Source organism: Aptenodytes forsteri, unplaced genomic scaffold, assembly GCF_000699145.1.
Source record: "Aptenodytes forsteri isolate BGI_AS27 unplaced genomic scaffold, ASM69914v1 Scaffold69, whole genome shotgun sequence".
In the NCBI taxonomy this organism is placed as follows: domain Eukaryota; kingdom Metazoa; phylum Chordata; class Aves; order Sphenisciformes; family Spheniscidae; genus Aptenodytes; species Aptenodytes forsteri.
In genome coordinates, this window is record NW_008795885.1 from 4,595,250 (window position 1) to 4,607,700 (window position 12,451).

General features: G+C 36.0%; 1 protein-coding gene across 1 annotated transcript in view; it reads right to left on the minus strand.

Moving 5' to 3' along the window:
* Positions 1-12,451, minus strand: part of FER (FER tyrosine kinase) — a 202,581-nt gene that overhangs the window by 73,243 nt on the left and 116,887 nt on the right. The window contains exons 14-16 of the mRNA XM_009284184.2: positions 7,950-8,006; positions 4,766-4,881; positions 3,066-3,160 (exon numbers count right to left, since the gene is read on the minus strand). Of these exons, the coding sequence (XP_009282459.1) occupies positions 3,066-3,160; positions 4,766-4,881; positions 7,950-8,006 (268 nt within the window). The remainder of the gene's footprint in view (positions 1-3,065; positions 3,161-4,765; positions 4,882-7,949; positions 8,007-12,451) is intronic.

A 12,451-nucleotide genomic window follows, 5' to 3' on the forward strand; every position in this document is an offset into this window, starting at 1 on the left:
ATTTATTACTCTGAGTCCTCAGAAGAAATTGTCTTTCACCAGTTTACTGAACTCTCTTAACTTGATATAAGAATCATGCACAGCTTAATTTTTAAAAATCATTAAGACTCTTAATCCTATGTTTTTAATCTAGTGGATAAAGCATCCTAAGTTCATGTCAACATGAATGGTACCATCATAAAAATATGGTTACAGTAACAAAAAAAACCAAGTTCTGTCTTTTCAGGCCTTCTCCTTTCTCAATTTAAAGGACTGTTTTTTCATTGGATGTTGTCTGAGAAGCTAGAAGAACTAGAGTAACCTCATCCCAACCAACTCTAGAAAAAGATGCCACATTCTGCTTACACGATGTTCCTCCCCTTCCCACCTGTAGAGGTTCCTGCAGAAAGACCCGCAGGACAAGACTGAGAAGAGAAGAGACCTGGCCTCTAATAACTCAGCCAATGGCAGGGAGATAGGAAGTATTTTTCCACATATGCATCCCTTAAATTTACATGCTACACATACACATTACATTAAGATATTTCCTCATTTCTTGACAGGTGGTGGATTGCAAAAAAGATAACCAAGTCTTCTGTACTGGAGTAATCTATGATGGATTGACACTGGGTGGGCATATATGGTGAGATCAGTATGACCAACAGCAAGTAAATGAAGACTAAGTGATGGTTCTTTTTCATTAACAAACATAATTTCTCATCTACCTTTTCACTTTGGCTATGTATCTGCAACATGCTCTGCTACCTTATTTATTATTTCAGTTAATCCTTGCTACATCACCCATCTTGAAATTTCTTTATCAATGTGATTCTTACTTTAGGACACATGTCACTTGTTATGTTAACAAACACACACCAAGAAAAGGGATCTATCTACAAGGGATAATTGTCTCTGACAACTTGCTTTATTTCTCTGTTATCTATAGGCAACATCTGGGTTATTTTTGCATGTAATAATGAATGCACAGATGCTTAAATATGCATCTGCCACCTTCCCTATTATTTTCATTGATGACTTTATCCAGATGCATAGTTTTTAATCCCACTTACATTTGCAACAAAGGAAAAAGATTTCTCTGCACAGACAGTTTATGACAAAATCACTAACAGAGTAGCACCTCTCTACATAAATGTGCTAAGTTTCATAATAAATTTTTAATACCTGAACAAATTAAGAATCTGAATTGAAATCTGAATCTGGAATGAAAAGCAGAATTAGCCACTACTGAGCCACACCATAGCAGTCTCAAAAGACATAGTAAGAATATAACCTACATGTATTTGGGATATAAAAACAGTAGAAAAAGTGCAAACATTAAACAGAACTCAGAAAACACAGGAGAAATTCCATGTTTTATGGAGCTGTTTCTAATTTTTTCCTCAGGGAAAAAAACTGTCAGACATTTATTAATTACACGCCTTCTCGGCCATACATTTACAGAATACAATTCTAAGCTAAAACATGCCATTTTTAGTTATTACAAAGAATGTCAGAGCTAAACTGCTTAAACACCTGCAAGCATAAACACATTTAAGACAAAACACAGAAAAAGCAGACACCGAGAAAGTTAAGTGTTGAGTCTAAGTCAACAAGCCTACCACTATTCTGTTCTTTAAAGGGCAGCATTAAATACCAAGTCAGAGCTTTAATTATTTTAGGTAATCTCATCCAAACTTGCCATTAGAAAACAGAAAGCCAGTAACATCAGAATCACTGCTGCTCTGAACTGATCTAAGTAAGTGTTTTGTCTTTCCTATGCCAGCTTCTTCAGACTTGGCATCCTTATCATTTCTAGCTGATTTGGTCAGTCTCATGATGAGCTAGCCAAAGTTTAAAAGAACATGGAAAAGTGTGATGGCTTGAACATAGTACAGTATTTATGAGGGCAGGCAAGAACAGAAGCTAGCCAGAGTACTTATAGACCAGCAAAACAGGATAAGAATTAAGAAGTTTCTTGCAAATTCAAAGCCCAGAGACAGAAGAATTTTTGGATAGACTTGGACTGCAAAATAGGCATGGGAATCGGAGAAAGATTCTCACTAATTCCTCCTTGAATTGTATTAGTGTGTTTTAACAACTTGTCCTAGGCTCTGAAAACCCTGAACCAGAATGATAAAGTTGTTAAAAGATCAGGATTTATTTTTATCTTCAGAGATGTCTGGAGAAGCTGATTACCAAAGTATGCCTTAAAACCCAGGATGCTGCTTTTAGTCTCCATTTTAATAAAGTTACTCACACATACAAATATAATAATCTAATATAATCTAGTTGAATAAAGGCAGAAAATTCCAACAGATTCAAATAGATCCAAAGATTTCATCAGTGCTCTTGGACGAAAGCCAGTACTCAAGAATTATAAACAATCTAAGTCTTCATGAATGAAACGTTTCTTAAAACAGCTTGCTGTGTAATTTTGAAGACAAATCCAGTGATATATAAAACAAATCCAGTGTTGCATATTAAGCAGTACTAGAGGCTACCAAACCCCCACATTTTCCAGCTGCTGAGAAAATCAACAAAGAGGTAAAATTGCCCAAAAGCTGTTATCATCTCAACAATCTGAAATTCTCTCCAGCCATTGCTGAATAACACAAACTCCAAGACTCCAAAAATAAATCAAGAGCAACCCATAAACTGAACAATATATTTTGGTAAAGAAAAAACTCTTATATTACCCAAGATGATCCAAATCTGAGTTATTAAAATTGAAACATTACCCAGCCATGAAGTTTCTTTAAATACAAGCATCTTAACATTCACTATATAACTCTACTGTTAAAGGAAGTACCATGTAATATCTCGTCAGTAGGAAAATGAAGATAGAGCTGAGACACCTTTCAGCAAATTCTGTTGTCTTGAATCACTACAGAAAAACTCACAACAGATTTGTGGAGCTCACTCCACTCTGAAGCTAGCAGAACCTAATGTTTCCAAAGATACAAACACAGGTGACTTTTGAGATCAGTCATAAGAATGCAGAGAAAGACAAATAGAAAACAATATATTTTACATTAGAGAAACAATACCTATGAAAATATGCTGCAAAAAAAAGGAAAAAAAATTACCTGGAACGAGTTCCATAACAATATAAATAGGTTGTCGTTGTGTGCAAACTCCTATAAGTTTTACAATATTAGGATGATCATATTGTTTGAGTATTCTGCAAAACACACAGTAAGTTTATTATATTAATAAACTTTATTGTACAAACTGATTAAATATTATAGGAAAATATCTTAAATCCTTAATGTTATTTTAATGGAACATGTCATTACTGTTATCATAAAGAAATAAAATCAATGTAACAGATCAATCATCATTCTGTTTGAAACGGAGGGCATACTGATTCACTAATAAATCAAGATTGAACACTGTATTATTCTCATTGTAATTTTACAATTTGTCTACATAACATTTGTCTGTATAACTGAAAAATGGCCTGACAGGTTTGCAGTTTCTCAAGAACCCTTGTAATTAAATAGCATTTCAGTGGCGGACCAGAAGTAGGGCTACATCAAAAAAGCATGCACAGCATGCCTATACATTTTCCTGCTGCACTTTTCAAACACACACTCATTCCAATTTTACTTTAAAGAGATTAATTAATACAGTAAGTTTTAAAAGAATATAAGGAGAGCAATTTTAATTTTGGGAATTAAACAAATACATTTTCACTGCATTTCAGCATGCTATGATTTGTAAAGTGAAATGAAGGGCAAGGAAGAATTCTACAGAGACCTTGTAACTTAAATGTTTCTTCTACTATTTGCTGATTTAAAGCACCTCCTCTTTTTCCCTTTTTTTCTAGGATCAAAAGTAAAATACTAACCTATCTGGTACGTACATATTTACTGAAAAATAACATTTTTCATTTTTTTTCAGACTAACACTGCTCCATTAGTGGCAGGCTGCTTAACAAATGAAACATCTCTGCAGTTGCCAAGTTACGAGCTGTTTAAATTTATTCAATAGATATGGTGGCTGATCTTCATTCTCTAAATGTAGATAGTTTCTTTTACTTTTCCATATTGAACATAGTAGTTTTGGAGTAAAAATGAAAACATATGAAGCTTCATAGCAAGAGGGAGCAAGTTAATTTAAACAATTGTGAAATTATCTCAATATACCCCTCTATCCTGAGGTCTCAGAACCTATCTACATCAGCCTATATTCAGAATACTTAGCATATTGTTGCATGATTGTCATTTGAAAAATAAGCATGCAATCATATGCTGCCTGACACAGCATAAAATATCTCTTCTGGGGTGAACTCTTCTTACAAAGAGAAAATTACTAAATGGGGTCTATACGGTAACCTAGCCACATTTGATCAGCTCTATTAGTCATGAATGTAAGGCAGGATTTATGACTGGTATAATCACATTTAAATTAACAGCATCTTCCAGTCTTCTTATCCCAATCCTCATGGCACATCTCAGAAGAAGTTCTAAATGGAAGCACTTATAATAACAAAATTGTGTTTTATAGGCATAGTTTGCTTTGCCGAAGAGGTAGTTTCAACAAGTGCAGATGCCACTGCATTCACACGTTAAAAAATGCCTATGTTTAGTTACCAGGGCAACAGTTGTGGAATGTACTGAAGGAGAGAAAAAAAAGGAAAAAGTTTGACTACTGTTTCTTTGAATTTTTCTGAAGGTCAGATTTTGTAATCTGACCTGTAATCTAATATTACCATCTAGTAATAAAACTTGAAAAAAAAAAACCCACAAGAAGTATATATTTCAATTAAATTTAGAGAACCTACCTGGCTTCTGACAGAAATTTTATTTTCAATTCCTGAGGAAGATCTTCTTTACAAGTTTTTACAGCAACAGGAGTTTTATCCTTTAATGTTCCCTTATATACCTCACCAAAATTACCCTGAAATCAGGGGGGAAAAAAAAATCATTCCAAGTAAACAAAATCTTCACAAATCTCCAGAAAAATAATGCAGAAAGCTAATGTCACTGGTACGGAACTTTGAAATATGTTTATGAACCCAAATGACGTTTTCTTCCAGTATCTGCCCCTAACGCAATGCAGTTTACATAGACACAGCACATTTATTATATGGACATAGTGTATGAGTTCTACTTTGACCTTGCTGGAAAGAGAAAAAAAATACATGAATTGTGTAATCTTCTCATAAAACCTCTTAGTAACTTCTAAAGTCAACACTGATAGTAGTACTTTTTTTTTCTTAATCTTACTCCTGTACTCTTTCATTTTCACACTACTGTATTTTATCAATAGTTTTTAACTTGCAGTCTGTAAGAGACCAAAAGATAATCTGTGAAATGAGGACAAAACACATCAAAATAACATAAACATTCTCAAAAAAAAAATATACAAGAAAGAAAAAATGCAAAGTAAGAAAAATGAAAACAGTGTATATTAATTTTGATTGTAAATTAAAACCACTGCAAAAAAATGTATGGTCGTGTCTGCCCTGAAAAAGTTACATGATTCACAATTTTTTTAAAAGCTAAGCTCAGTACTGCTCTATAAAGGCAAATATATAAGGCCTCACGTTTGGACAAGACTTTAAAAAGTAGCTCCTTTTATAATCAGATTTTTTAGGTCTTCAACAACATACCCCCAGGGTAAGTTGTTTTTTTTTTTAGTTTTCATAGAAGAAAACTGAAATAATAAAGACTGTAGAATAATCTCCATCAGATGTATTTTTTACTTGAATAAAAACAAAAGGAAAATTAATTAGGACACAAATTGAAGGAAGAAGGAAATTGTGGGGTATATAACAAAACACTGGTATCAATGAAAAACTCCAAGAGAAGGAAAAAAACCAAAACTGAAGATCTCATACTTTTAGTTAAGTTTTGTACTTCCCAAAGAGTAAATATGACTCAATTTTAAATCTACATCTGATAAATTTCCACATGATTCCACTTCTGTGTCCTGGTATCTGGGGCTGCATGTGACTTCAACAAACAGCAAAACTCTGCTGAAAATATTTTCCTTTCTTTCCTGTGTGATGAAGATTTCTTTACATCATGCATTTAAATATTGTATTGCCAAAGGAAGAAGACGGAAAAGGAAAAAAAGAAACTCACAGGTGGAAAATAGTAATGTGCTGCTAGTAACAAGGGAAGAAATTTAGGCCTAAACACAGGTTTCCAGTATTATTTTATATATTCTAGGATAAGTAAGATACAGCTGGCAAGCAAGGCATAGGATCTATAACAGCAATCTGCCCTTCTAAAATAGCACTTCTAGAGGCCAGGACACTACCTCTGATATCTAAAATGGCACAAGGTAGCCAAAGGTAAGAAGCTGAGTCACTCCCAACACACTTTTCCTCTAGCTTTATGGTCAGAAGCAGTTAACAATGAAAGCTGAACCCACCTTAAGGACTACTTAAGTATTGAAAATGCTTTTTTTTTTAATTTAAAATATTTAATTATCATTATATATGATTTTTAATATAACATGTTCCTTTCATATAACTTTCATTTTGTGGAGTATTATAGAATTAATACTGAGTAAATAAACAGACCATCTACTCCTGAGGTGAAGGAAAATCTTTGTCTTTTCTAGAGTTTGCATCCTCTTACGCATTAAGCTTTCCTGATTTTCCTCCTCATCTTTTCCAGGCCACTCAAGATTTTATAGACCCTCAGATTTCTCACTTCCATGGTGAACGGCTGTAGTTTATTTAGCATTTTCTCATACAGATGCTGATGGTCCTATCATTCTTATCTTTTATAGTTTGACTATATCTTTTTAGAGATGGATGCATAACAGATTTTTAATGTGTTCCAAGAAAGTTTTTATCCTGTTCTGTATTTTTTAAAGAACATATCCTTCTATAATCACTTTTAAGCACTGAGTTGTCTTTACTGAATGTTAAAAATGCTTTGTGCCAAAAACATGCAATGCACATGTTAATTCAGTTTACTAAATTAATCAATTTTCAGATTGCCTTAACTGTCATTATTTATATTTTAGCAAGACAAAGCTTTTTTAATGCCTGAAACTTCTTTATTTTTCTCCCTTGATACGATTCTGTTTAAGAATGAGAAGCCGTCATAGTACCTGCTTTTTATGCAGACATAGCTCTGTCTACTGGCAGATAATACTTTTTGTCATCTTATGCTGCCAAAAAGATTTTTATCCTGGGTAACAGAATTTTCTGACAGTATTTAATTCCCCCATTTCTTGAACAGTTTATACATTCTTTTAGTTACTTGAACAGTTTATAAATTCTTTTAGTGTGTATCATAGTAAGAAGGCAATTATTGCTTTCATTTGTCTCCTCCTCATTTAAATGTATTTTTCAGTTTTTGGGAAATCTTTTGGAACATTGTGTCCACAGTGGCACTCGCAACTGTCTTTGTAGGTGTAAAGGTGCTAAAAATGTAAATGAGGTACAGGGCTTACCAGATTTTAAAGACTTATAGCTCCTAAGCAGGCTTTGTGATATAAACTACACTATACAAGAATTAATTTAATACATATGCCATGGTGAAGTTACCTAACATTCAATAAATCATACAAAAGCAACAAACATTTGTTTTAACAAATATTGATTTAATCATATTATATCTAATTTTATACATACATAAATTTTATAAATACATGAATATAAATCTGTTTATGTTTTTATTTATATTTTGCAACAACATATTTTGTACAACTACACAGAGTAAACCAGCCACATCATGCTTTATAGAAATCTAGTTAGCTTAAAAGCCTTCCAGAAGAGTAAAATATGTATGCTAAACACTTTCAGCACACACTTTATATCATTTACCAGTAAATGTGATTTACATTTGTTTAAAGCACAATGCTGTCTTGTGTATTAAAGTAAAAGAATTGATATAAATATTGCATACCACCTTAATTTAAAAGATAAGGCAAATAGGAAATGTATAGGCTTCATGGTTAATATATACTTATTTAAATGCTATTTAGCTCACTTGATTACTTACTTTGCCTAGTAATTCTCCCAGTGTGACATCTTCATGATTGAGAACCCATTTCTTATCCTATGGAAAGAAAAGGAAAGACGACTTTTCAGTCTGTGCAAATATGTAAGATACAGTTTCTATAAGATACATTTCAGTAGAAATGAAGCTAAAGAAGCATTATATTCAGACTGCTCAATCAAAAGCATGCCAGGAAGTTATAAATCTAAGTGTTTATAAAACAGAGTTTAGAAAACTTGCTATACAATAAGGTATTGAAATATACTGTATAGCAAATTTCTATCAGAAGATTAAGCCTACAACACGACAGTAGGTATGTGGATAGAGCACTATGCAAATTTTCACACAAGCTCTGGAAATGATACCTAGCGCCCTGTTTTTAACAATTACCTGAGTCAAAATCAGATAAGAAAATGTCATTTTAGTATACAAAATAACTAATTGCTAGAGTGAAAAACCATTTTTCTCCTCAGTGTACATGAAAAAAACTTATTTTTCCACTTATTAGCAAGACAAGTATTTGCATCTCTAATGTCTTCCGTGGTAGTTTGAAATATTACAGGCAACTACTTGACAAGACAACATAGCAAATGCCAGTTGAAGTATCTGTTCAGTGTTGATGACCAACACTGCAAATACTCTGCAACAGCCTAAAGACATATCAAAAACAATTATAAACTTCTTGCTATACAGACATATTTAATAAATACTTAGCTAAAATGTCAGCATAGGATATTTTAAGTCTAACCCATATTTACTATTTTTCCATTTTATTTCTCTGTTAGAACCTCATCTACTCATCACCTCACAAATATTATTAGTGCTCCTCATGTCCTAAGCGTTCTTTATTACTAATGAAAATGGCAAATATCTAAGCAAGTGAATGCCAACTCATTAAATCATTTCTCATTAAATCATTTCTCATTAAAGCTCACAGAAAACCAAGCCAAACATGCTGGTTTTGAAGTACACCTAATCTATCAGATTACCAGGTTTTCTGGACCATGGAGGACCTGTGGTGATCCTGACCAGAAGACTGTGGTACATCAAAGTGTTAGTGATCCACACAACAGCTAACCGGAGTGAGCCCATGCCTGTGCTGTGCTGCACAACTCCTTGGCCGCAGGATGAACTCAGCCAGCACATTGCAACAGATCCCGCAGGCAGCTACCACTGGGTACCAGCAATTACGCCACCTGCATGGCCTTGCCTTTATCTTCAAGTGCTCCAGAAAGGTCTCATGTAGACATCCTTTCTCTTTGCCAGCAGAAATAATGAACAGAGTTGTTTCCTTGTAAGAAAGTCCTGTTATAGCTCAAGTGACCAAAGTGTGAGACTCTCTGCTACAGGCAGGGACTGCCCAGTGTGCTGCACGTGGATCAGTGGCCCATTCAATGCTACACCATCTGGGGCACCCACCGTCTAAAGGGATGCAAGATAGTCTATACTATTCTCTCCTCACAGTGTTAGCTCTAACAGACAGTATTTAAAATGATACCTTACAGACTCTGACTGCCTTTCTTACTGGGATCATAACAGCACCTCCTGGTGCAAAACACGATCTTTCCAACATGTATAAATACCTGATGGCAGGGAATGAAGAAAAGGGAGCCAGACTTTTCTCAGTGGTGCTCAGAGACAGGACAAGAGGCAACGGGCACAAATTAGAAGACAGGAAATTCATTCTGAACATGAGGAAACAAGTTTTTAGTGTGAGGGTGGTCAAACACCAGAACAGGTTACCCAGAGAGATTTCGGAGTCTTCATCTGTGGAGACATTCAAAACCCAACTGGACACAGTCCTGGGAAACCTGCAGAAGTTGAACCTGCCTCAGTAGGGGGGTTGGACTAGAGAATCTCAAGAATACCCTTCCAAGCTAAATGAGTGTGTGATTCAAAGACAGAGAAAAACCTTCTGTATGTAAAGAGACCATAGAATCACAGAATGGTTTGGGTTGGAAGGGACCTTAAAGATCATGTAGTCCAACCCCTCTGCCTTGAGCAAGGACATTTTTCACTAGATCAGGCTGCTCAAAGCCCTGTCCAACCTGACCTGGAACACTTCCAGTGATGGAGCATCCACAACTTCTCTGAGCAACCTGTTCCAGTGTCTCACCATCATAAAAAATTTCTTCCTTGTATCCAATCTAAACCTACCCTAATTCAGTTTAAAATTATTGCCCCTTGTCCGGTCACTACAGGCCCTGGCAAAAAGTCTCTCTCCATCTTTCTTTTAAGTCCCCTTTAAATATTGAAAGGCTGCAATAAGGTGTCCCCAGAACCTTCTCTTCTCCAGGCTGAACAACTCCAGCTCTCTCAGCCTTTCTTCATAGGAGAGGTGTTCCAGCCCTCTGGCCATTTTTGTGGCCCTCCTCTGGACCCATTCTAACAGGTCCATGTCTTTCTTGAACTGGAGATCCCACACCTGGACACAGTACTCCAGGTGGGATCTCTTGACAACGGAGTAGAGGGGCAGAACCACCTCCCTCGACCTGCTGGCCACGCTTCTTTTGATGCAGCCCAGGATGCAGTTGGCCTTCTGGGCTGCAAGCACGTATTGCCAGCTCATGTCCAATTTTTCATCCACCAGGACCCCCAAGTCCTTCTCGGCAGGGCTGCTCTCAATCCCTTCATCCCCCAGCCTGTACTGATACCGGGGATTGCACCAACACAGGTGCAGGACCCTGCACTTGGCCTTGTTGACCTTCATGAGGTTCGCATGGGCCCACTCCTCAAGCCTGTCAAGGTCCCTCTAGATGGCATCCCTTCCCTCTACTGTATCAGCTACACTACTCAGCTTGGTGTCATCTGCAAACTTACTGAGGGTGCACTCAATCCCACTGTCCATGTCATTAATAATGATATTGAACACTACCAGTCCCAATACAGACCCCTGAGGGACACCATTTGTTACTGATCTCCAATTTGGACATTGAGCCCTTGACTATAACTCTTTGGATGCAGCCATCCAGCCTATTCCTTATATATCAAGTAGTCCATCCATCAACCCATCTCTCTCCAATTTAGCAACAAGGATGTTGTGCAGGGAATCTGCTCTCTTGTTATAGGAGCAACTTGCCTGTAATATGCTAAGTCAAGCCCTGTTATCTGCCAGGAACCAGGTATTACATAAAAACATTTTCTGCCAAAGCCTGAATCCTAACAGAAGGCATGGCAACAGTCATCACTGCCTTTAACACTTTTTCAAATTTAGAAGAAAATGTAGGATGTATAATTATTATTTTTTTAGTTATTAGTGAGACAGATAACCAAAAAGTGAAATTTTGACTCCCTAAGTAAGAAAGCCATTTTAAAAATCATGTATCTATACCTATATATATCTCCCCTGCCATGGCTGAATTCTACACTGCTAGTACAGAACAGTGAATACAACCTGAGTACAGAGCTTCACGAGGACCTTTTTGTAACATAAAGCTTGAGATCACCTTAAAAGAAGGTGATTTTTTTTTTTTTCCCCAAACTGTGAAAATTCTTCTTCCTCTTCAGATGGGGGCTAAATCTTTAACAAAACATTCCCCACAGGCAGCACTGTGAATCAGCACTATTTCCTCTGACCTACGCAACCAGTAAAGTCTGCTGTCAACTCCTAAGGAAGGTGGAGGCTTGTACGGACTTATGTCTCCATCTTTTTGCAAGGAGAAAACCATTCAGCAGGTAATCCAGAGATGTTCTGGGTAGCTGAAAGAATGAAAGGAGTACAGAATAATTATGCTGCACAGTGCACCTTGCTGGGAGGTGGCTTTTCATTACTATCCTCCACATTTTTTGACTGACATGAATTCAGCAGAGGGAAAAAAAAGAGGGGAGGAATCATTGCTATTGGGATTTCTGTGCTTTTTTTTTAATGTATAACATCACAAAATCACACAGACCATTGCTCCTGTAAGCTGTGCTCAGTGCATATTCTGAAGACTTTCTGAATGCCTGCATTCACCCAAACTTCCAGCACGCAACTCCTGTCAGCCCCATCACACGAATTCTTGTACCACGCCACCATGCTGTGTGATGGGAACCATGCTTTGCCGTTCCTTTTCCCTGGGTGGGGCATTGGGAGACTGCATGGAAAGTCTCAATAACTATCAATTGATTTTTCTCCTATAGAAAAGATTCTTGATTAAAACCACTGCCTCACTGATCAGACATCATAAGCAACTTATTTCCTTCATCTCCTCCTTCTGATTTTGCTAAAAATCACAAATGTTCTGTTCACTGAAGATTTTCTAGATTTTTTTTGCTGATTGGATGCCTCATTCAGAAGCTGTTACACGATAAACAGATAGGAAGTGCCATTAAACTGCACACTCTCCTTTAGCAGTAAAACTTAAGTTTAAGAAAACAATTTGCAAAGAAAGCTGTAAAGAAAAACCCCACAAAAATGACTACTTGGAGGTATTAACACAATGGTTTTTTAACATTGAAATAATGTTAAAAACATTTTGGTGAAAACCAAAAAGTTATAGAATTAAAATTTAATGGATTTTTTA